The sequence below is a fragment of the Thalassophryne amazonica genome, chromosome 6 (genome assembly GCF_902500255.1).
Source record: "Thalassophryne amazonica chromosome 6, fThaAma1.1, whole genome shotgun sequence".
NCBI lineage: Eukaryota > Metazoa > Chordata > Actinopteri > Batrachoidiformes > Batrachoididae > Thalassophryne > Thalassophryne amazonica.
This window is the reverse complement of record NC_047108.1, coordinates 24,451,482-24,478,417: the sequence shown is the minus strand read 5'-3', so window position 1 is coordinate 24,478,417 and position 26,936 is coordinate 24,451,482. Positions and strand designations below refer to the sequence as shown.

Here is a 26,936-nt window from a genome sequence, read left to right as displayed (position 1 = left end):
GTTTTTTTAAGGTCATGGTCTCTTCGTCCACCAGCCTTGCACTAGTGTAAGCAACACAGTGTGTGGAGTTTTAAATGGATATTTTTGCACGAGATTCACAGACAATGGTGGTTGTAGTTTGGCGTTCAGACACACAGTGTGTGCACCTGGTCAGCAGATGAAACAAGCTGGTAAGAAAAGCACTCAAAGCTACGGGTGATTTCACTGGATGGAAAGTCTTTGTTCACTTGTTTATCGTCTTTGTGTTTCAGGAACCAACAGAACCGACACAGTGTGTGAAGACTGTCAGTCAGGCTTTTTTTCTCTGGATGGTGTCAACTGCACAGCATGGAAAGTGTAAGACACAGTTCATTTTGAATCACTATAAAAGCAATTATGAAAGTGAAGGTGAATTTCTGTGAAGTTTAAAGAAAAATCTCTTTTTATCTGATTTATTTTATTCAACAAGCTGTGAAGAAACTGAAACCGTGGTCAAAGAGGGGAGCTCCAGCCAAGACGTCATTTGTGAAAGAAGTGCAGGAAGAATTCATCACGCTACACTTGCATCTTTCTTATTGTTGGTGGTGGTGGTGGTGGTGGTCAGCCTGATCATCAAAGGTCAGTGTTATATCCCACATCACTGTGTTGGACTTGTTGGCATTCAGTCATCTTCTATACCTGTTAATATAACAGCTGAGTGGATCCTTGTCATTTGATTGGTGCTTTGTACGTCACATGACATGGATTATTCATCCCATTTGTGTTGCGTTGCTTTGGCGTGCAGTTTGGTTCCATTTACCGTGCAAACTTGGTTCCGTACGTTTTGTACCATTGCATGCTGCGACCACCGCCCACTAGTGGGGGCGGCATTTGTTAGCTAACAGACGACGATTTGAAGGAGCTAATTGACAGTGCTAATTCTTCTAACACACACACACACACACAAATAAATATCCACTACGCTGTAAACTGTCTGGAGGCATGAAATGCTGGACTAATTTCTGATGTGATTCTTCGCTGGACTGAAGTCTTTTTTTTTGGAAGTACATTAAGTCAGTGCACAGCATCACGGTCTACATCTGCAGAATTATTTTTGAACTATCTAACTATTTTTCAAACTTGACTGAGAATAATTTTGGACTCCTGTGTGAAGTTCGTGTTGGACTGTGATGTCAAAGCACCAGTGATGAACACCAAAATGTAAGTCCCTTTTCTGTTTATAAATTAATAAAAAATATAAAATGACAAGGATCTATTTTAGCTGTTATATAAAACAAATAATGAATGTTTTTCTAGGGATGTCCCGATCAGGTTTTTTTGGCCCCGATCCGATTTTGAGTATCTGCCGATACCGAGTCCCGATCCGATACTTTAAAAAACTGAATGAACAATGAACAAATGCTAAATATATAATCATTTCATTTTAATCACCTTATTTTATTATTTATCACTTAAACAGTGCACTTCTCCTTGAGGTAGCTTGAACAATCAAGTAATAATCTACCAGACTTAAAAGATGTACAAATTTCCATGTTATTTTATTTGTCTAAAATACGAGGGCTGTCAATAAAGTATAGGTCCTTTTTATTTTTTTCAAAACTATGGATTTCATTCATATGTTTTTACGTCAGACATGCTTGAACCCTTGTGCACATGCGTGAGTTTTTCCACACCTGTCGGTGACATCATTCGCCTGTGAGCACTCCTTGTGGAGGAGTCATCCACTCCTCGTCAGAATTCCTTTGTCTGAGAAGTTGCTGAGAGACTGGCGCTTTGTTTGATCAAACTTTTTCTAAACCTGTGAGACACATCGAAGTGGACACGGTTCGAAAAATTAAGCTGGTTTTCGGTGAAAATTTTAACGGCTGATGAGAGATTTTGAGGTGATACTGTCGCTTTAAGGACTTCCCACGGTGCGAGACGTCGTGCAGCACTCCCAGGCGCCGTCGTAAGCCTGTTTCAAGCTGAAAAACCTCCACATTTCAGGCTCTATTGATCCAGGACGTCGTTAGAGAACGGAGAAGTTTCAGAAGAAGTCGGTTTCAGCATTTATCTGGATATTCCACTGTTAAAAGAGATTTTTTTAATGAAAGACGTGCGGGCGGATTGCAGCGTCGGCTCGCAGCCGCCGCGACGCTCCGCCACAGGAAAAACACCTCCGTTGGAAGCCTTAAGGACAAGTTGGAACATGTCCAGCTGTTAAACAATTTCTCATATACTCACTCCACTGAAAGCCATCAAAAGCCGCCTGGATTTTACAAATTGTTATCAACATGGAGGTGTTTTTTCCTGTGCCGCGGCACGCGCCGGCTGCGTCCCGACGCGCGGAACCCGTCTGCACATCTTTCATTAAAAAAATCTCCTTTAACAGTGGAATATCCGATAAAATGCTGAAACCGACTTCTTCTGAAACTTCTCTGTTCTCTCACGACGTCCTGGATCAATAGAGCCTGAAATGTGGAGGTTTTAAGCTTGAAACAGGCTGACGACGGCGCCTGAGAGCACTGCGCGATGTCTCGCACCGTGGGAAGTCCTTAAAGCGACAGTATCACCTCAAAATCTCTCATCAGCCGTTAAAATTTTCACTGAAAACCAGCTAATTTTTCGAACTGTGTCCACTTCGATGTGTCTCACAGGTTTAGAAAAAATTTTGATCAAACAAAGCGCCAGTCTCTCAGCAACTTCTCAGACAAAGGAATTCCAACGAGGGGCTGGACGACTCCTCCCACAAGGAGTGCTCACAGCGAATGACGTCACCGACAGGTGTGGAAAAACTCACATGCGCACGAGGGTTCAAGCATGTCTGACGTAAAAACATATGAATGAAATCCATATAGTTTTTGAAAAAAATAAAAGGACCTATACTTTATGGACAGCCCTCGTAAATGTCAAAGGTGTTAACAAGAAATTACTAATCTGAAATAACAGGTGGTTTAATTTATAGATGAAAGGTTTCTGAAGAACCATTTATTGATTTAGCTATTTTAATTACAAGTGTTCTGAACTTTTTAAAACAGTAATCAGAAATTTTGAGGTAACAAACAACACAACAAAAAACATTTCCAAGGATTTTTCTCAGACACGTGGTTTCTGCACTGATCTGTGGTTCAAATCCCCGCCTGACTGGAAATCACTAAGGGCCCTTGAGCAAGGTCCTTAATCCCCTATTGCTCCCGGTGTGTTGAGCGCCTTGTATGGCAGCACCCTGACATCGGGGTGAATGTGAGGCATAATTGTAAAGCACTTTGAGCGTCTGATGCAGATGGAAAAGCGCTTTATAAATGCAGTCCATTTACCATTTGTACAGATCAGTGGTTTCTGCCACGAGTCTTCCGTGTTTTGGCCCGACACGTCGTTCCTATTGGACAGCGCGAAGCTACGTCACAGCTCAGAGCGTCGAAAGTTCAAGTCAACTTGAAAAGAAAAGAAAAAAAAAACACGTTACATTTGCGTCTTGACAGTCCTCAGTGTACCGCTCTGATGTTTTATCGGTGTTCAACAAGTTCAGAGCAACGCAGTGAATGTCAATGAAGACGGAAGCTCTTTAAGACCCGCTCCTAAATGTGAGTACGCCATCGCTCGTGCACACACCATCTCTCTCTCGCTCCATTTTGCAGACAAACAATCAGAGGACAATTAGTTATTTTCTTTTTGTTAATCAGATGACAGATCGTCGTCCGGAGGACTTGGTCAGCACCGGGTCCTGCTGCGCACGGAAGGATGACTGAGCAAGTAAGTTTCGGTGGGAAAGTGTCCATTGTCCTCTTGTCATTCCATTGAGGTGTCAGGCTGAGTGCGTAATCACACCAACAAGTTCTGCGAAAGAAACTTTGCGTGCTTTAACTCCCCACCTCTGTCCGGTTATGTTTTATCTTTGTTCAATAAAAAAAAAAAAGATTGGGTTGAACTTTGACCGTCAGCCTGCCGACAAGCAGCACTGCGCGCTCTCGTCAGAAGCGTCACGTCAAAAGCCGAGCTAAAGCGGCGCTTCTGACGCCTCTAAAAAGCAATGTGTCTCACGCCTCTGACGCTTCGACGCGTGAAAGGCCCATTAATCTGCAATATGAGCCTGAAATAGCGCTGACCAAAATAATGGGGATAAAATCTATATCGGGTTCCTGATCGGGATGCAATGTCCGATTTCGATCAAGTCTGAAACCACGTGATCGTGCCCAATTTCTGATCACGTGATCGGATCGGGACATCATACTTTTACATTCCTTCAATGGTATGAATATTTCATGAGGTGAAAGCTGGAATGTTCCATTCAGTGAGGCCATTGAACTCATGAACTTTTGTTATTTGTACATTATTCTAATTTAGGGGTGAGAGGCAGGGTACGGTCTGGACAGGCCCCCAGTCCACTGCAGGGCCACATATAGACAAAACAAACACACTCACACCTGCAGCCAATTAAAGCTCCGGTTCATCTAACCTGCATGTATTTGCAAGTGGGAGGAAGTCTGAGCACTCAGAGGGAAGACGCATAAACATAGGGAAAACATGCAAATTCGCACAGAAAGAACGCGGTGGGAAGCGATCCCAGGACCTTCTCTCTGTGAGGCAGCAGTGCTAACCACTAAATCACATCATGAAGAATTCTAATCAGTGACTGTATTAACCAAAGTTAACCAATGTGAGTTCTTTGACAAGAAGATCCTGAAAGTTGCTATACGTTGGCTGAACTACAGCCCACTTTTTTCTTCATTCATAAAGACAAAAATTTTTTAAATATTTCATATAATTAGTAGACGGTTCAGCACTCTTTTAACTCAGTTTCATTGGTTTTAATTTGATATATTAAAGGTTTTCATGTTATCTGTCCATCTATACATTTTGCAGCAAGAAAGGTTTTGCTCAGTAGAGAACACTGACGCTTATTTCCAACTTTTCCTGCGTATGCGCACAGACTAAGAGGAGAAAACTCCAGACTCCAAGCAGATGCAGTAGAAGACTAATTCAGACTATGGTCAACTCTTGATCCCTAAGATCGAAAGCGTATTGTGAGAAATTAAATCTTGGAGACAACAAACATGAAGGCTTTCAAGTTTTTGGAGGTGTACAATTATCTTCTCAGTTGTCATGTGAAGGATCACCGTTATCATTCTGCTGCTGCAGATGTTTGTCTGAGCTTTTTCTGCTGTCTTGTTCCAACTTTGTGGGCTGAGTGCAGTGCAGCAGCAGGACATGAAGTTGTGATTTTTTTAAAGGCAGTCCAAAAAAGACATTCCTGCACAGTCAGGCCGATGTGTGCATCCGTGCGTCAGGCTGCAGTTGACAGTCATTAATGCAGAAGTTCTGCATGTGCACCCAGTGCAAGGTTGAAAAAATGATGGAGGAAAAACAACTAGAGTGGAGCCAAAGGTTTCTCTGTGACCAAAAAAAAAATCACAATGAGGTGGCCGCTTTAATATATACACCTGTGTGGATCACTTGACTTCCCAAATTAAAACCCTGAGCACAACACAAGATCCCAAACACAAAATCAACCCAAACATAACAATTGAGACTCTCTCTCCTCTCTCTCTCTCTATCTATATATATATATATATCTATATATATATCTATATATATGCTCACAATGCTCACAATAACTGTTATGAAAGTGTAACACAAAGGTCCATTTTTTCAAGTTACATGTTTTTATTGCAAAATAGTTTGAAATTGTAGTATACATATATTTCTTTCATAACCACAAAGCTCAAGATAATCATTAACTATTAACTTTAAAAATTTCACTTTTCCATAATGGAAAAGTGAAATTAATAAGAGTATGGACCCTTGCGGATGTTATTTTTGACGGACAATTCGCAGGTTGTTTGCAACTTGTTATAATTTCTTAATACGCGTATCTTTTATACAAATTGACAATGTATATCGGCGAATACATATTTCAAAGTAGAATGCCCATCTAAGTGTAAATGCCTGTGTAACGTCCACAAGGGTCATTTTTAATTTAATTTTTTTGTACTTAAAATTGACTCAAAGGCCTTTTTACTTTAATTTTTCATTTCATGGGTTTTCTATTGACGAACGCACAATGCAATTGCCTTGAGGTTGGTTTGAAAAAATAGACCTGGTTGAAAAAGTGAGGTCCAATCGTGTTATATATGTGATGAAAAAAGTGGATTTTCCAAAACTTCTTTTCAGTTTTTCTTTATTTTATGAGCAACGAAATACACTCAAATTATGCATACTATATATACATTAGTTACGTTAGTATTAACAATAACAAACATTTCTATTCAACAATCCATATTTAATAACACATTCGAAGTACCTCAGGTGTAATATAACGGTTTAGCATATGTGAGGCCATATATACACACACACACACCACACCACACACACTTGAGAGGAGTGTTCAATGTCCCTGTTGCTGAACGGACAAGAATCAACAAAATGCCTTAGTGAGGCTGTGGAGGAATAGAAATGTCTACCATCTAAGTGAAGATGGACAAACCTTATTGTGTGCCGGGAAGCCAGTCATTTTAAAATCTGAAATTCAGGGAGTGGTTTGAAAATGTATGGATGACACCAGAGGATCTGGGGCAAAAAAACTGAACAAATGACTGAATGAGCAATATTCTGGCATAAGTGTGAGGAAGGTTCAGAACACTTTGGATAGGTCTGAATGCTACCAACTAAACCAGGCTATATTTGGAAACAAACCCATCCCAAGGCCGATGAGGGCCAGAGAAGTACACCATCGACATCAGATTTACCTTCTTGATATTGGAAAATGGAAGATTATTCAAGGCCGTTCTACATATCAATACATACTTACTGTAGTCGATATATAATTGGGTAAAACATCTGCCTTCATATTCCAGAGTGCTAAATGAAGATCCCAAGGAAGTGTTAGGCTGGATGACTCCATTTGAAATTTATTATGGGAGAAAAAGCAGTAGAATAATGCATCCCTTATCAGGGTCTCCCTCTTCTACCAGAAAGGAATATTTAAATAATCCACTCCCTGAACCCTCTCTAAAACAGCGCCATCAGTTTGTTCTAAACAGAACAGATTGAGAAGACGGGCACAGAAGGCCACTGGGCACTGTAACAAGCGGATGATCAGTCTGAAATCAAAGCAAAACCCACCATCTGTTTATAATGTTAATGAAGCTGTTTTGGTCAGAGTGAAAGACAAAGGTTCAAGAAGGTATCGGGTCATGACTGGTAGAATTGTGAAATGAAATGTAAAGCTTGCCAAATACAAAGTGGTGTTTCAGATTCCTGGAGATCCCAAAATGCAAGAAAAGTGGTTCTTTGTATCAGATGTCACAATTACAACACGCCTGCAAGAAAGATTCCGTTCCAAGTCTTTAAAGACTTCAAAACCTTTACATCCACTGTTGATAGAATACACACAGAGACAGACTTGAGGATTTCATTTCTTTGTATCTGAATGTGCGATTTGACCCTGCACCAGCTGGAAATTGCCAGTTTGCTGCAGTATCTGATCAGCTAGCCATGTACGGAATTTTCAGATCTCCCGAAACTTTGAGAGGAAATTGTTCAAGATTTAAGGTTTAATCCATATGCGAATGGAATACACCTGTCACACTTTGTTGATCAAAATGACTGGGATGAGTATTTGAAGAGAATGTCACAATGTGCGACATACAGGGACCATATCACGCTACAAAGGGCCTCTGAGATTTTCAACGTTCAATTTCTTGTTGTGTCGTCATTGGGTGCTGATGCATCTACAATTATTTCTCCATTCAATACATACCGTGATGGCAATCCTTTGTTAGCCCTTGGATACATTGCTGAAGGACATGGGGAGCACTATTTACGTCTGGAAGGATCAGTCTCTCCATTTATTGAAAACATACTGGAAGCTGAGAGGGAAAGACTAATTCAAAGACGTGAAAATTAATCCGACCATGATCATGAAGAGCTCACACCGTTTGCTGATGGACAACAAGAGCATACCCAAACAACTGAATCTCAAGCTGATGCCCTTGGTGGCCCCACACATGATGTCCAGCTACATGGACCTCTGGATGATAATAAGAGAGAGAGAACCTGGCCCGCCCATCCTGCCGCCAGAACTGATTTCATTTATCATCAAGTTGACATTGGATATGGACATGTCAATGCTTGGCATATTTAATAGAGTTTCAAAGGTCTTTCGAAATCTTGCTGAAGCATTCCATCCCCAGATGTACTTAAGAGAAGGTTTAATTATTTCTTTTGGTATTGATGTAAATAGTGACGTTGAAGTAAGCATGATGAGGCTTTATAAATACGCAGGGCAGAATAGCAGTCTGGCAATGCGACTTAGGGAGCTGTTGAGCAAAAATACCAGTTGGATGATGTCCTGGCTTCTGCTGAAGTGTATTGGCTGTGGTCAGTTTAAAATCAGTGACATTTTTTGGAAAACAGTGTAAAAATGTAAAAAAAAAAATGTGGTTCGTATTGTGTGTGATTTTTACTGATGTTCGGTTGTAAAGGTTTGTTCATGGTTCTTGAGAAATAGTTTTATTTATTTGTTCCTTCATATTCATAATGGGAGTTGTAAGTAAGCTTGTGCCTTTTTCTTTTGTTTTTGTTCTATTGGACAAACAGTAATTGGGATCTTAGTGAATTAAAAAGAGAAAAAAATTGCTCTCCTTGTTTTTATGTTTTTATACCACGGTCAGTGAGAATTCCATGTCTAACTGGCGTGCATTATTTTCGTATATACGAACACGTAGTTCGGCGAGTTAAGTCACTGTTATAATCACTCTGCTCTGGTCATCACCATAGCAACGCGCAAATCATTTGGCGCAGATCAGCTGTTTTGACAGGTGAATGACAGAAACACGAAAACATGGATTTCCAAGTGAATTTTAATATTTTTGGCCAAAATAAAACATCTGAGGAATGGAAAGAGGAGGAGAGCAGACGAGAAGAACAGCAAAAACAACGGCGTAAAGATTTAACATCGGACAAACTGGACAAGAATGAAGACAGGAAAGAAGAGGAGAACAGTTCTATCCTTGCGGGCTGTCGGGACGCTCTGCATCAAAACAGCGAGCGTAATTTCTGGACCTGTTGCCAGTTGGCCGCAGCTCCACACAGCAGAGAGAGGGGCGGTGTGAGTGGCCCGCTGCAGCGCGAGTCCGCAGACACAGCGCATCGAAGGCAAAATGTCTTGAGACTGGTATAAAATAGTCCCAAATACTCACACATTTTTATCAAGTTCTGTTAACGTAAATAAATGTGTGTTAGTTCACTGTGTGGGACCATGGTATAAGCGAATTAAACAACTTGAAGTCGTGCATTATACGGTTTGAATGCACTTCGCGGAGTAACACCACTCCGCTTTGCATCGTGGTGTTTTTGACTCCGTGTCGTGCATTCAAACCGTATAATGTACGGCTTCAAGTTGTTTAATCCTTACTTATGTGTTCATGTGCCTATTTCAGTTAGGCTATTTTATGTGTGTCAGAATAACACACCAAACTTAAGCACTTTAAACAGCCACCAAAATATTTTAAATCACAGCTTTCCACATGTTTCTAATGACCCTTACCTATGACTCCTCTCCCCATGACTTCTGATCAATTCGATTTGTTTTATCCTTCTCTGTCTGTTTTGTTCCTGTAGATAAATCTCTCCAACATGTAGCTAAAGGACTACCAATGAAATAGTGCCAGTCTTGAGTCTGTGCTACACACTGCCCCCACATCATTTCTTTACTCAGTGCCCCAGATAATGCCCTGTCTGGACTGTTCTTCTATCGCACTGGCTTCTATTGACAGATAGTGTATGCATGGGCCTTTAGGTTTCTCAAAGCAAACCTCAAACAGTAAGTGAGCCTTAGATGGCATGAATCAAAACCTGCATGTGCACTAATCTAGGCTGGGCTGTATACGATGCTGTTGTCATTACCAGTGATGCCGGTAACGCGTTACTCTAATCTGACCACTTTTTTTAGTAACGAGTAATCTAACGCGTTAATCTTTCCAAATCAGTAATCAGATTAAAGTTACTTCTCCAAGTCACTGTGCGTTACTATTATTTTTGCATTGTGGGTCGACAGCAGCATTAAACTTGGTCTGTGGGCAGGAGGTTGGGGTTCGACTGAACTGCCCACTTTAAGCGAGCTGTGAGCTTTTCATCCGCATTTTTTTGCAGCAGCTACGACTCGTGCTTTTTTTTTCTCCTTATTTAGAATTCTGAGCTGAGCCGCTCCGTATCTGCTGCTAAAAAACAGCTGATCCTCCGCGACGCGTCAACAACAGACAGTTTTCCACTCAAATGCACCTAAACTCTTTCTGAGGACCACATGATGTGAAAACACAATAAAACTTTCTTACTTGTAAATCTGGTCATGTTTTCTGCATAAATAAATGTTAAACATTCTTTGTGCTCAAACGCCAAAGCAGGGGCGAATCCAGATAGAAGGGGGCGTGGGGCAAGGATGTGCCCCCCCCACAACACCCCTAGATTAAAGGTCCAGTTTTGAAGCCGTTTTTTTTACTACAACTAATACTACTTAAAATAATAATAATTTCGACAAGTAAAATGTTTAGAGATAATTTAAATGTTAGAATGAATTTTATAGTTACATTTATAAACAATGTAGGTTAGAAACTGCAAGTTTTACTGTTGCAGTGCTGCCAATAGTTAAATATGAGGTCAAGAAAGAGGTCTTTATTTTACTTTTTATAAAACAAATATTTATTTTCATTGAAGTCAAGAAAGGGTGACTATAAAGTGAGTTTTGGCAAAACAGGTATCATTGTCATGTTGAGGTGGCAGAGGGTTGTTGTCGGCAGCTGGGGAAAGTAACTAAAAAAGTAACTAGTAATCTAACTTAGTTACTTTTCCAATTGAGTAATCAGTAAAGTAACTAAGTTACTTTTTCAAGGAGTAATCAGTAATTGGATTACTTTTTCAAAGTAACTGTGGCAACACTGGTCATTACTGATGATATATGTTGTGCTTTATGTGCCTGATAGATCACAGTGCTGACAAAGATACCCATTTTTGTTGGTTATTACATAATGCACCATGTTATTACATTTGCAAACCACTAAAAAATCAGCTACCTCATTTTGTAATAGCCTCCGCAATGTGTAATAATTTTATTACAAAATGTGGAGAAATATATTACATATTGCGTTCAAGCGGCTTATTACAAAATGCAGCAATTGTTACAAAATGCGTAAATTATTACATAATGGCATGAAAATTTATTACATTTTGTCAGCCTGTTACATAATGAGGTGTTGTTACATAATAGGGTGTAACATCCTCTAACAACTCTAACAGTCATTGTCATTTTACGCATCTCTTTGCACATGCTTTTGTAGTCACCCATATAATTGCAAACACGTGGGGGTGTGTTAATTGTTCATAAGTGTGTCTCTGATGTGCATATCACTCTGGTGACTTCATGTTTTCACACTGTTAACGGTTCCCAGCATCACCTCTGTGTTGGCAGTGGACCAGGAGCTGTAGAAACGTGCGTACACCAGCCAGGATTTTTGTGTGACACACAGCACATTTCCACGGTCATTTCACTTTTGATACATCTGAAGATAGAGATGGACGTATGCTGCATTTTTGTGTGAATGCACACTTTGTGTATGAGGCCCCTGATGATTTGTACTACAACAATTACAATGAGGAAAATCAGTATTTGAACACCCTGCGATTTTGCAAGTTCTCCCACTTAGAAATCATGGAGGGGTGTGAAATTTTCATCATAATAGACATAATCTAAAAAAAAATCCGGAAATCACAATGTATGATTTTTTTTTTTTTTAATAATTTATTTGTATGTTACTGCTGCAAGTAAGTATTTGAACACCTGTGAAAATCAATGTTAATATTTGGTACAGTAGCCTTTGTTTGCAATTACAGAGGTCAAATGTTTCCTGTAGTTTTTCACCAGGTTTGCACACACTGCAGCAGGGATTTTGGCCCTTAATTTCCACACTAATACAATGGGTTTCCCATCCACATTAAGAGTAGGCCTATGATAGTCCACAGCAAAAAGGAGGTAATGGTTAAAGTGGTGGGCTTGTGATCAGAGGATCTTTGGTTCAAATCTCTGTCAGACCAGAAAGTCACTCAGGTCCCTTGGGCAAGGTCCTTAATCCCCAAATTACAGCCTGATGTCTGTGTGTGACAAATAGTTGTGTGTAGGGATGGGTATCAAACAGCGGTTCCTTTTAAGAATTGTTAAGAAATTATTCAATAGCCTTTTTGCTTAAAATGATTCCCTTATCGGTCCTTCAGTTCACATTACGCCAGAGCGGCCATTGTTTTTGAGGGTGTTTATTGGGAAAAAAAAAATCATTTCTTTACATTGATTACAGACCTGCTGCTTCTGCAGCGACTCTGCTTGAAGCAAAGAAACAGTGCTGCTTCTCTGCTTTTCAGAAGTGGCAGGTCCGCAATTTCTTCATTAACTCCACTCAAAGACATTTGAAGTTGTCAATCGTGAGTCACTTTTGTGTAGATTAACGTCACTAACTGGGACTCTTGTCTTGTTGCGGGCAAGAAACAAGAATCGGCCCCTGTTCTGTTCCTGTTTTGTGGGACTAAGTGCACAGTTTTAAACGCTGCGCGTTGACAGTTTTTTGTTACATTTTCGTTTTAATGTCCAGAGATCAGGATCCAGTGACCAATTTCATATTTATTTACTTTAAGACTCAGTAAAATGTTGTTGACATAGAAAACCTGTAAAGCCTACTTTTAATACACAGAAAATTCACAAGCAGTATTGATAAAGAATGTGATCGATAAGTGGACTCAACAATGGCATTGATATTAACAAAATCTTATCAATACTCATCCCTAATTGTGTGTATGGGTGAATGTGAGGCATCATTGTAAAGTGCTTTTACCGTAAAAGCACTTTATACAGTGGGGCAAAAAAGTATTTAGTCAGCTCCTGATTGTGCAAGTTCTACTTAGAAAAATGAGAGAGGTCTGTAATTTTCAACATAACTGAAGGACCATGAGAACCAAAACTCTCTGGTCTAATGAGACAAAGATTGAACTCTTTGATGTGAATGCCAGGCATCATGTTTGGAGGAAACCAGGTACCATCCCTACAGTGAAGCATGCTGGTGGCAGCATCATGCTATGGATATGTTTTTCAGTGGCAGGAACTGGGAGACTAGTCAGGATGAGGGAAAGATGAATGCAGCAATGTACAGAGACATCCTGGATGAAAACCTTCTCCAGAGTGCTCTTGACCTCAGACTGAGTGATGGTTCATCTTTCAGCAGAACAGTGACCCTAAGCACACAGCCAAGATGTCAAAGGAGTGGCATCAGGGCAACTCTGAATGTCCTTGAGTGGCCCAGCCAGAGCCCAGACCTGAATCTGATTTGAACATCCCCATCCAACCTGATGGAGCTTGAGAGGTGCTGCAAAGAGGAATGGGCAAAACTGTCCAAAATAGGTGCGCCAAGCTTGTGCCATCATATTCAAGAAGACGAGGTTGTTAATTGCTGCGGTACTTTGTTTGATTGTGCGCTGTTCACATACATGTTATTACATAGCAACATTTCCTTTGCCCCTCCCTGGCCGGGGTCCAGTGGAGGTGGACATCCGTGGCACAACATGCGGCAGGCTTTGCTGTGACCGATCGATCTCAGAGCTCAATCAGTTGCGATCAGATCATGTCAGATGCTGTTTTGATGCATCAGGAATATGCAGTCTGCAATCAGATAATGCAGAAACTGCACATAGACCCGCTGTCAGATGTGTGTTCCATCTCGATGGTGCCAAGAGTGTTTCGAACATGTGCAACACACTCGGGACAGCCTGAGCGAATGCGACCAAATATGTAGATGTTCACAGACTGCTGTCTCCATTGGTCTTCGGACAGCAAGAAAGTATTTCCCATTGTGGCCCGATGTGTTATTTTTGACGCAATTCGGCCTCAGTCTGCGTATGTGTGATTTTTTTTTTTTTTAATACTCAACAAAAATATAAACGCAACGCTTTTGGTTTTTGCTCCCATTTTGTATGAGATGAACTCAAAGATCTAAACTTTTTCCACATACACAATATCACCATTTCCCTCAAATATTGTTCACAAACCAGTCTAAATCTGTAATAGTGAGCACTTCTCCTTTGCTGAGATAATCCATCCCACCTCACAGGTGTGCCATATCAAGATGCTGATTAGACACCATGATTAGTGCACAGGTGTGCATTAGACTGTCCACAATAAAAGGCCACTCTGAAAGATGCAGTTTTGTTTTATTGGGGGGGGATACCAGTCAGTATCTGGTGTGACCACCATTTGCCTCATGCATTGCAACAATCTCCTTTGCATAGAGTTGATCAGGTTGTCAATTGTGGCCTGTGGAATGTTGGTCCACTCCTCTTCAATGGCTGTGCGAAGTTGCTGGATATTGGCAGGAACTGGTACACGCTGTCGTATACGCCGGTCCGAGCATCCCAACATGCTCAATGGGTGACATGTCCGGTGAGTATGCCGGCCATGCAAGAACTGGGACATTTTTCAGCTTCCAAGAATTGTGTACAGATCCTTGCAACATGGGGCCGTGCATTATCCTGCTGCAACATGAGGTGATGTTCTTGGATGTATGGCACAACAATGGGCCTCAGGATCTCGTCACGGTATCTCTGTGCATTCAAACTGCCATCAATAAAGTGCATCTGTGTTCTTCGTCCATAACAGACGCCTGCCCATACCATAACCCCACCGCCACCAGGGCCACTCGATCCACAACATTGACATCAGAAAACCGCTCACCCACACGACGCCACACACGCTGTCTGCCATCTGCCTGAACAGTGTGAACCGGGATTCATCCGTGAAGAGAACACCTCTCCAACGTGCCAAACGCCAGCGAAATGTGAGCATTTGCCCACTCAAGTCGGTTACGACGACGAACTGGAGTCAGGTCGAGACCCCGATGAGAACGACGAGCATGCAGATGAGCTTCCCTGAGACGGTTTCTGACAGTTTTGTGCAGAAATTCTTTGGTTATGCAAACCGATTGTTTCAGCAGCTGTCTGAGTGGCTGGTCTCAGACGATCTTGGAGGTGAACATGCTGGATGTGGAGGTCCTGGGCTGGTGTGGTTACACGTGGTCTGCGGTTGTGAGGCTGGTTGGATGTACTGCCAAATTCTCTGAAACGCCTTTGGAGACGGCTTATGGTAGAGAAATGAACATTCAATACACGAGCAACAGCTCTGGTTGACATTCCTGCTGTCAGCATGCCAATTGCACGCTCCCTGAAATCTTGCGACATCTGTGCCATTGTGCTGTGTGATAAAACTGCACCTTTCAGAGTGGCCTTTTATTGTGGGCAGTCTAAGGCACACCTGTGCACTAATCATGGTGACTAATCAGCATCTTGATATGGCACACCTGTGAGGTGGGATGGATTATCTCAGCAAAGGAGAAGTGCTCACTATCACAGATTTAGACTGGTTTGTGAACAATATTTGAGGGAAATGGTGATATTGGGTATGTGGAAAAAGTTTTAGATCTTTGAGTTCATCTCATACAAAATGGGAGCAAAACCAAAAGTGTTGCATTTATATTTTTGTTGAGTATATTTGCAAAAAAAAATAAAAAAAATTTCATGTTGTCATTATGGGCCATTTTAAGTAGAATTTTGAAGGAAAAAACGAGTTGCTCCATTCTGGAATAATGGTGATGGGACATAAGAAAATGTGGAAAAAGTGAAGCACTGTGAATACTTTCTGGATGCACTGTAAGTTGCTGTAATATATTTAATGTGTGCCAAATGAAGAAAGTTTTTCATTTAAGCATGGAATAACGTCAGCAGTGATCACAAATGTAACTTTTTCTTGTACTTAATGGAAAACACTGAGATTTTGCATGATAGTCCAACACAAATATGAAATGACCCACCATTAATTGCAACAGAATTTATTTTTCACCATGAGTGCAGAATGGTCTTCTAAATGACATACTGAAAGTCCCCTAAAATCCAAGTGCTAAATTTGCATCTATAAAAATGGCTGCCAATAACAATAAACAATGCTATAACTTTGCCCCTAGTACACTTTGAATGACAGTTTTTGGGGTCTAAATTGACATTTTTGTGGCAAAGGAATACATTGGAACCATTCTTAAATCTCTAAGACAAGGCTGTAATTAACATATTTCAAATGGTCACTGAAATGATCAAAATATCTGTAATTCTACAATAAGGGCACCTAGAGGGACAATATGGAGTCTAAATTGACTTTTTGGGGGCTAGGAAATATAATACAACCATTTTCAAACCTGGAGCCCTAATTAACATAATATTATTAAATGGTTACCTAAATAATCACTCTTTTCCATATCTCTGCAATAAGGGCATCTAGAGGGACAATTGTGGAGTGTAAAGTGACATTTTTGGGGCCATGTAACAGTGCAGTATCTAAGCTAGGGCCTCAATTAATACATTTTAAAATGGCTGCTAAATCAATATAATATTCCAGTTCTCTCTTATTGATGTAACCCACTCCAGTTAAATAATAATGTTTTGCATATGTGTGGCGGAGGTGTAATGGTCTTGTTTGTTTCAGGTTGAATAAAGATGGATGAGCTCCAGGGCCCAGTCTGCAATAAATCTGTGTTAGAAAGTCAAGCTTGTGCAAAACTTACAACAAAGGATGTGAAACCATTCAGAAAGCCAGTGAGGCAAAAGGCATAATGACAATAGCAGTGCCTGGACAAAATGTGCACATTAAATTTTTACAAAGAACCCTGTAGGCAGTCTGGTGTGGTCGACCGAACCCCCCCTTCAAAAAAAGTAGTCTGTCCTGCCTTCACTGCGCGTGCATCATTTTGGAGCATCAGCATCGTCATTTCTGAGCTTCAGCAGCGATTCACCGATTATCACCTTGTTTCTGCTTAAAACTGCACTCCAGTCATCATCTACATCAACGACAGATATCTGAAGCTTTTCTACAAAAATCATTTCCACATAAATTCAGCATTATTTCATAATAAAAGACAGCGGACCGACCACAGCAGCAGCACGGCACACGTCTGGTGTGCTACATCATTTTGGAGCGTCAGTAGCAAATAGGTGATTATTGCTGCTTCAAACTGACTTTAGAATGAGGTTTTACTTTGCCATCTGATGGTTAATATCACATTATTCCCTTTGATCGCTTGGGTGTAGACTCAGATGAGCTGCTGTGGTCCCAAATGACACATGCGCAGTGAAGGCAGGGCGGACCAATTTTTAGGGGGTACCGTTCAGTTGGCGAAACCAGCATTGAGGCTCATAACAACTAATATAACATAGAATAAAATAAAATAAAATGTGGACCAAGTAAAATGTAAATGAGAATTATATACAACTGTGGAATCATATTGCAAGGGAAAATTGCACATGGTTTACAGATATTGCACCAGAAACTTGAAGGTGTGGATTAGTGATTTGTTATTGTTCAGTGCAGTGATCGCTCTGGGGAGAAAGCTGTCCCTGAGTCTGTTTTTCCTAGTTTTGATTGACCTATACCATCGGCCGGAGGGTAGTAGGTCAAACAGGTGGTTGCTGGGGTGGGATGTGTCTTTGCTGATGCTGGCAGCTCTGCTGAGGTAGCGAGAGCTGGCAATGTCTTCCAGGCTGGGCAGAGAGCAACCAGTGATCCCCTGGGCCATTTTGATCACCCTCTGCAGCGTTCTCCTGTCTGCTGCTGAGCACCCCCCCGTACCACATTGTGATGCAGTACGTCAGGATGCTCCCGATGGTGGCTTTGTAGAACAACACCAGCAGCTTCTCCTCCAGATTGTTTCTCCTGAGCACCCTCAGGAAGTGGAGTCACTGCTGGGCTTTCTTCACTACCACTGGTGTTGGCAGTCCAGGAGAGGCTGTCAGAGAGCTGCACTCCCAGGAACCTGATGGAGCTGACCCTTTCCACACAGTCCCCTTGGATGTACGAGGTCTGTGAGAAAAGTATCCGACCTTATTATTTTTTTCAAAAACCATATGGATTTGAATCACGTGCGATTGCATCAGCCAAGCTTGAACCTTCATGCGCATGCGTGAGTTTTTTCACGCCTTTTGGTTGCATCATTCGCCTGTGAGCAGGTTTTTGTTTGTTTGTGTGAGCACTGGTCCACCCCTCTCGTCGTTTTTTTTATTGCGAATAAATGTCTGAATGATTTGGAGCTTTGCTGCGTCAATTTTTTTTTCCAGAAAGTGTGAGAGACCTCCAGGTGGACACCGTTTGAAAAATTAATATGGCTTTCAGGGACGATTTTATGGGGATTAAACAGATTACGGCGTGTTACTGCCGCTTTAAGGACGGCCCACAACTGCGCAGCGCGCTCCCAGCGCGATCGACATGCTCAGACCCCCGCTGAAACACCAGATCATTTCCAACGTGAAGGCTTTGTTGTCGTCTGACTTTCACAAAAAGGCAGGAGACGTGGACATCAGCACTTTTTCGGCACATTCCACTGTTACAGGAGTTTTTTTCATGGAAAAAAGAAGCGGATGAATGCACCACCATGCCGCTCATGGCGCGGGACAAAACCACCTTGGTGTTGGTCTCACAGGACGGCTTTGAGATGGTTTTCAGACGGATTCGGGTTGCTTTACAGTCGTGTGATTATCCGATTGTGATTGTGCATGAGCTGGACATGCCCCAACATGTCCCATGAGGCTTCATCACGGCTTTGCTTTGTGCCATGCGGCTCCACCGCGACGCGCGGAACTCCTCCGCACGTCTGTCTTAATGTGCTGAAAAAGTGCTGATGTCCATGTCTTTTCACAATTCCTGTGCTAGTCAGATGACATACCGCATCAAGACAGCGTCCAGTTAGAAATGACGGCACATTCCACTGTTACAGGAGTTTTTGTCATGCGCGGTGGAGCCGCATGGCGCAAAGCAATGCCGTGATGAAGCCTCACGGGACATGTTGGGGCATGTCCAGCTCATGCTCAATCATAATCGGATAATCACACGACTGGAAAGCAACCGGAATCCGTCTGAAATATCACACAAAACCTGCTCACACAAACCTGCTCACAGGCGAATGACGCAACCGACAGGCGTGAAAAAACTCACGCATGCGCACGAAGGTTCAAGCTTGGATGACGCAATCACACGTGATTCAAATCCATATGGTTTTTGAAAAAAACAATAATGTCGGATATTTTTCTCACAGACCTCGTGGAGCGGGGCTGGGCCAGCCCTGTTCTTCCTTTAGTCCAGGATTATTTCTTTTGTTTTTGTAGTATTCAGCCGCAGGTTGTTAGCTGAACACCACGCTGTCAGTCGATTGACCTCGTCTCTGTAGTCAGTCTCATCCCCCCCTGAGATGAGCCCAATCATGGTGGTGTCATCTGCAAACTTTATGATGGTGTTTGTGGGATGGGTCGGAGAGCAGTCGTGCATGTAAAGGGTCAACAGGAGGGGGCTCAGTACACAGCCTTGAGGGTAACCAGTGCTTAGTGTGATGGTGGAGGAAAGGTGGGGGCCGAGTTTCACGGACTGTGGGCGGTTTGTGAGGAGTCCTTGATCCACTGGCAGATGGGGGTGGAGATGCCCAGGTGTGTCAGTTTCTGGACCAGGATCTCCGGGATGATGTGGTTGAAGGCTGAGTTGAAGTCCAGGAAGAGCATCCTCACATAGCTCTGCTGGTGCACCAGGTGGCTCAGCGTGGTATGGAGAGCTGTGGCGATAGTGTCTGTGGAGCGGTTTGCCCTGTAGGCAAACTGCTGGGGGTCCAGAGTGGGAAGCAGACAGGCTCTGATGTGCTGAGAGACCAGTCTTTCAAAGCACTTCATGACCACAGGCATAAGTGCAACAGGCCTGTGGTCATTTATGCTCTCCACTGCTAACTTCTTGGGGACTGGAATGAGGGTGGAAGATTTGAGGCAGAGTGGAATGATGCCTGCGACAGGGACAGGTTGAAGATGCAGGTGAAAACTCCAGCCAGTTGGTCAGCACACGCTTTGAGTACCTTTCCAGGTACACCATCAGGGCCGGCTGCCTTCCTGGGGTTCACCGCCTTCAGCACATGTCTCACTCTGTGTTCCTGAAGTGTTAGCATGCTAGTGCTGGAGGGTGGTGGGTGTGGAGTTGCTGCTGGTCTGTCTGCTTTGAAGCAGGCAAAGAAGCGGTTCAGCTCCTCTGCCAGCGAGGCGTCAGACCTAGCATTTCCTGGGTTGCTGCTTCTGTAGTTGGTTATATGATTTATTCTCTGCCACATCCTTCTGGGGTCATTTGCAGCAAAGTGGTCTTCTATCTTTTTCTTGTAGGCAGCCTTGGCCTCTCTGATGCCTCTTTTCAGATTGGACCTGGCCGCGCTGTACAGGGCCCTGTCCCCTGATTTAAAGGCGGTGTTGCGGCTGGACTGCACTGTTCATCTAGGGCTTCTGGTTTGGAAAAACCCTGACCCTTTTGTTGATGGTGACAGTGTCAACACAGTTCTTAATGTAAGCGAGTATAGTGTCAGTGTACTCCTGCAGGTTGTGGCTGGAAAATAAATCCCATGCAGTCCTGTAGCTGGGAGAGCGCTCCCTCAGGCCAGGTTTGGATAGTCTTTCGTTGTGGCTTTGTTTGCCTCAGCAGGGGGTGTAGGTGGGGGTGAGGGACGGGCAGAAATGGTCAGATCCAGCGAGATGGGGGAGGGGAATGACTTTGCACACATGTTTTACGTTTGAGTAGACATGGTCCAAAGTATTTTCCCCTCTGGTGGTACACTTCACGTACTGGACGAACTTAGGGAGCACAGTCTTTAAACACGCTTGCTTGAAGTCACCAGCAACAATACAAACGCCATCCAGGTGGGCCAGCTGCTGTTTATATACACAGGCAAGCAAGAGGCTAAGGGCTGTGCTAACGTTAGCATCGGGTGGGATGTAAACAGTAAACACGACTACTGTAAATTCCCTTGGGAGATAAAAAGGCCTGCAGGAGACTGCCAGCACCTCTAAATCAGGAGAACAGTGAGAGTCAATGACCCTCCTGCTACAGCACCACTTGCAGTTCACATAAACACAGAGCCCTCTACCTCTGCACTTACCTGGATCACTGGTTCTGTCTGATGTAGCATGCGGCCTGCTAGCTCAAAGCCACGTCTCCGTGATGAAAATAACGCTGCAGTTCCGCACAAAGCTGTTTGTGGCCATTCGTAGCTCCAATTCGTCCATTTTGTGGGTGATGGATCTGGCGTTTGAGAGGAAGAGGCTTGGTAATGCTGGCCTGTGAGGTTGTTTATGTAGCCTAGCATCGGAGCCGGACTGACATCCTCGCTTCTGCTTCCTGTCTCTACGCCACTTACACCGCCTGCTGGGCAGGCTGGTAATCCACGGAGAGCCTGGTGTTGTCGCTATGTCCTCCGGGATGTTGTGGTACTGGTGGAATCCGCTTGTAACCGACAGTTTGTACCTCAGAGCGAGGTCGATAAGGTTCTGGCGGGTGAAGCTGTGGGTCGCTTTACAAAACTAGAAGAATATACGCACAAAGAGTAAGAAAAACAAGCACCAAATTGGAGAGCTAACCCGTGCGCGCCACCATCTTGCCTCTTTCCTTCCCAAGTGTCTTCAAACTTTACTTGACAACATATTCAAAAGTAAGGAAGGGAATAGTTAATATGGCTTCTATGGTATTAAAAAGCATGTACAGTGAGGAAAATAAGTAGTAGTAGTAGTACTAGTAGTAGTATACTTTATTTCAAACTCGAAGTCCATAAAAAAAAAAAAATATATATATATATAAAACAATGCAGACAATAACACACAAAACATGCAGTTTATAAAAACCTGTTGTACCAGTGCTTCCACAGAGCTGACTGGTAACGCACAGACCTGACATAGGGGCTCACCAGAGGCTGTACAAGGGAGTTCTTACAATCATTTAGCCGGCACACAAATCTGTACATTAAATTTCTCATCAGCGCATCAAATGAGTTGACACGTGCCTGACAGAACAGCAGGCTGGCACTGCTGAACCTGGGCTTTTTCAATAAAATGCGAAAAGCATCATTATAGGCAACTTTAAGTTTTTGTAATGTCGTCTTCCTATATTTGCACCACAATGGTGCTGTGTAGAGTGGTGAGCAATAGGTCCTGAACAGCTGGATTTTTACATTTTCTGTGCACATATGAAATTTTCTCACCAAAATATTGGCTTGGGCATAAAGTGTTCGGTGCTGGTGATTGATATCATCCGCATCACAAAGCTTGTCTGTTATAAAGTGACCCAAGTATTTTGTGTCACCACAGACTCTTAGTGTTTGTCCAGACATAAAAGTCTGGAAAACAAAGGTCCTTGTCCTCTTTGAATCTACAAATAAGTACAGTACTCTTTTTTGCATTATACTTAATATCACATTCAAGCCCATAATCCGAGCAGACATTCAGCCCCTGTTGAAAACCAGCACTGCTTGGTGAAAGGATGACCAGATCATCAGCATACATGTAATGATTGATCAGTTTGTTACCAATCATACAACCTGTTTTACAGTGATTTAAGCGCTTGGACAACTCATCCATATACAGATTAAATAAAGCAGTGGACAACAGCCCCCCCGGCGGATGCCATTTTTGACACCAAAAGAGGCTGAGATGGTACTTCCCCACTTAACCTGCATCTTCTGACAAGAGTACCAGTAAACAAGTATTCTTATAATACTATCGGGCACATTCCTTTGCTTTAGTTTTACAAATAATTTTGAATGATTCACTCTGTCAAACGCTTTGGATGCATCAATAAACCCTAAGAGCATAGATGAGTTTTGTCTAAGATACGTCTGTGCTGTCTTCTTCAAGCTGTAAATACATAAATCAGTCCCAAACTTTGATTTAAATCCAAACTGATTGTCAGTTGTACTTATACAATGGTTCAGGCGATCCAGCAGTATATTTTCAAAAACTTTAGATATGACACTTGCTAAAGCTATTGGCCTGTAATTGTCCAGACTCCCAACTTTACCAGCCTTATCCTTAATGACAGGCACTAAAGTGACGGACATTAAGGAGTCAGGAAGAAGTCCGTGGGTCAAAAACCCGATAAAGCAGAGCGCCAACAGGACAGCAGCTTTCGGACTAGCATATTTCAGGTGTTCTGCTGTTATTTTATCAGAGCCGGTAGCCTTGTTATTAGAAAGTTCATCTATTGCATCCTGGACTTCACACCGAGTAATAGTCACTGCATCCTGATTTCCAATCTTTCCCACTTCAAATGGCTCACTTTTCACGCAATTAAATAGGGTAGAATAGTGTTACCTCCATAATTCAGCAATGTTTTCAGCACCAGACACTCCCTCTATGACACTGGGAAGTTGCATATTAGTTCTGTTTAAAGCTCTGACCTCATTCCAGAAGCCACTCACATTCTTATGAAGTAATTTTTCAGCCATAGAATCTGCTCTCATATTTTGTTCATGTTTGGTTATATAGCGAATGGCATATTTATACTTTAAATTGGTAAGTCTTTTATACTGGAAGGCAGGTCCACCCCTAGGTCTGCCAGCTTGCATCCATGCCTTATGCGCATGCTTAGCTTCTTCACAATACGTAAATACATACTTGTTCCAGCCTGGCTTAATATTTTTAGTTTTTGCACAGGTTATGCACATGCTGCAGCTCTTAGTATAGCATCAACAATATACTCATATACATTACAAAGGCCTCACAATGTGAAGTATCCTTGCAATTACATCGGTGCACTGAATAGCATGCTTAGGAAGAAGTATGTCATTCAGAAGAGCTTCACGTCTCATCCTATAGGTCATGAGATCATCCTGTAAAGTCTGGTCCAATCCACTTTGAACATACAGTATTAACATCTCTCTGCTGCGTTAGTTCAGGCAAGGTTTTAACATCCAGTATAAACATAAATGGGACATGATCTGAGACCAAATACTCATACAAGATCTCTATAGATTTACGAGCAGCATGTGCATCAGCAGTGCTAATACAGTGGTCTAACCATGATGTTGTATGCCAAGCATCACTTAATACGTGAAGCTGGCCATTGGTAGCAATAGCTGACTAGATAAACAAAATTATTATCTTGACAAAAACTGGAGCATATGCTTTGCAAACAGAGACACACTATCTGAAATATCAGCATTCATGTCACCCACCACAAACACAGATGTGGACTCATGCTCATTAATGAAAGAGCTAATAAAGTCCAGACGATTCAAATACTCCTCTTCATTCATTGAACACTCATATGGCATATAAACATTAAGGATAACAAAATCTCTCTTATCCATCCTTAAATGTACAGCAATGCACCAGTCAACTCCTGTCCTGCAACACTTATCAAAGTATCCATTTTTTTTACGCCATAAAATAGCCACACCCCCAGGAATGCGTCCTCTCACCATTCCCATGGATAAGTCCACAGTTGACTCCCCAGCTCCATGGAAATTTTCATTAATAAAATTCAAATTTCCTAACTCCTGTTTGGGCAGAAAAGTTTCCTGTAGGCATAAAATATCACATTTTTGTAAAAGCTTATCCACAGTTATTCGCCGAGCTTTGTCGGCCACAGTATTTCCACCGCGCAAGCCCGACAGTTACAAGAAATGACGCGCATGGAGTTAGTGAGATGAAACATCCTCTTCTCCAATGAGCCCCATAATGTCATTAGTCACGACCGACGTGTCAAGCACTTTGCGGGCCACCTTCCGTGGCTCATAGTATCGCCGCACCAGCGATCCTTCTGGCCACAGCTCTGGGTTGTACACCTCTGAAACATCCTCGCACCCTCTGACTCTGACCTTAAAGGAACTACATCTCGTATTCCTCGTAACGATGCGTTCACACTTCACCCTCACGTCCAGTCTTTTCTCTGAGGTAACCACCAAGTGTCTCCGCATCGAGATCAGGTAGAAACCTTGTTGGCGAAGACATTAACCAGCTTCGTCCGCACTGCCTTTGTTATTCTGTGCACCAGTACCATAGATCGGCTTAGCTCTCTTGCGCACAGGCACATTTTTATGCTGTTTAATATGGGCGTAGTCACTATTACTATTAGCCCTTAGCGGCCGGTGATATTTACAACTTCACTCCATTAAGAGTTCCTGTATGCGCTCAACCACGTCGTCTTCCAACGTCACTCTGGCAATGGCGCAGTCCCGGTCACAGATCACGCCAACCCGGTGGCCTCCCACTCCCCAGCCGGACCCCAGGCTCCTCCACAGGCGCGTCCACTTTCAGCAACACCTCCACAAGCTCCTGCGCCCGAGTTCCTCTCTGGCACCTTAGCCGCACCGAGCTGGTTCATGCCGCTAGGTACCATGTGCTGTTCCATCACCGCCACTCTGTGGTCCATGGCGGAGGTGACGGTGTGCAACTCCTTCCCAATGTCCGCTTGAAGTTTTACTGACTGCCTCAGAACACAGATCTCACTGTGCAGATGCTCCATCTTTGAGAGGAGATTGGAAACATCCAGGCTGTTAAACGTGACTGGCGGAAGCTCATCCAGGAAGTGAGACACAAAATGCGGTATGTCTTCCCCGCACTCATTTAAGACTTTTAAGCAGCTTTTGATGTTATTTGATCTTTTTGGTTGCCTTTGACAACGTAGCGTTGTTTTGTATTAGGGCACAGATCAAACAAAACTTTACGGGAAGTTTCAATCCACTGTGAGTGAAATGGTTGGAAGCAAGCAAAGCAAGCTCGTCTTGACTAATTGTCCTTATCTTAACCGCAAGAAAGTTAAGAAACTCATCCTCCACTATGAGCTTTCCATCAACACTCTTGTAAATCTGAGGTCTCTTTTTTGGCAAATTCAGCTGCGGAGCTTCTTCACTTGGCTCCGTGTCACCCGCCATCTTGTCACCCACCATCTCTTGAGACAACTGCCTTGGTCCTAAGTATTTGAACACCCTGCGATTTTGCAAGTTCTCCCACTTAGAAATCATGGAGGGGTCTGAAATTTTCATCGTAGGTGCATGTCCACTGTGGTAGACATAATCTAAAAAAAAAAAAAAAATCCGGAAATCACAATGTATGATTTTTTTTTTTATTTGTATGTTACTGCTGCAAATAAGTATTTCAACACCTGTGAAAATAAATGTTAATATTTGGTACAGTAGCCTTTGTTTGCAATTACAGAGGTCAAACACTTCCTGTAGTTTTTCACCAGGTTTGCACACACTGCAGCAGGGATTTTGGTCCACTCCTCCATACAGATCTTCTCTAGATCTTTGAGGTTGGAGTTTCAGCTCCCTCCAAAGATTTCTATTGAGTTCAGGTCTGGAGACTGGCCAGGCCACTCCAGGACCTTGAAATGCTTCTTATGGAGCCCCTCCTTAGTTGCCCTGGCTGTGTGTTGGGGTCATTGTCATGCTGGAAATCCCAGCCATGACCCATCTACAATGCTCTTACTGAGGGAAGGAGGTTGTTTGCCAAAATCTCGCAATACATGACCCCATCCATCCTCCCTTCAATACAGAGCAGTTTGTCCTGTCCCCTTTGCAGAAGAGCACCCCCAGAGTATGATGTTTCCACCCCCATGCTTCATCGTTGGGATGATTTTCTTGGGGTTGTTCTCATCCTCTAAACATGGTAAGTGGAGTTGATTCCAAAAAGCTCTATTCTGGTCTCATCTGACCACATGACCTTCTCCCATGCCTCCTCTGGATCATCCAGATGGTCATTGGTGAACTTCAAACAGGCCTGGGACATGTGCTGGCTTGAGCAGGGGACCTTGCTGCCCTGCAGGATTTTAAACCATGACAGCATCATGTGTTACTAATGTAATCTTTGTGACTGTGGTCCCAGCTCTCTTCAGGTCATTGACCAGGTCCTCCTGTGTAGTTCTGAGCTTTCTCAGAATCATCCTTACCCCACAAAGTGAGATCTTGCATGGAATCCCAGACTGAGGGAGATTGACAGTCATCTTGTGTTTCTTCACTTTCTAATAAATAATCAGAACAGTTGTCTTCTACCAAGCTGTTTGCCTGTTGTCCTGTAGTCCATCCAGCCTTGTGCAGGTCTACAATTTTGTCCCTGGAGTC

At 42.8% G+C, this 26,936-nt stretch overlaps 1 protein-coding gene across 1 annotated transcript in view; it reads left to right on the top strand.

The window, feature by feature from the left end:
- LOC117511430 (tumor necrosis factor receptor superfamily member 14-like) overlaps nt 1–21,166 on the top strand; it is a 57,150-nt gene extending 35,984 nt beyond the window's left edge. The window contains exons 4-7 of the mRNA XM_034171457.1: nt 12–170; nt 252–336; nt 449–597; nt 21,009–21,166. Coding sequence (XP_034027348.1) covers nt 12–170; nt 252–336; nt 449–597; nt 21,009–21,166 — 551 coding nt within the window. The remainder of the gene's footprint in view (nt 1–11; nt 171–251; nt 337–448; nt 598–21,008) is intronic.
- Nucleotides 21,167–26,936: the final 5,770 nt, after the last annotated feature.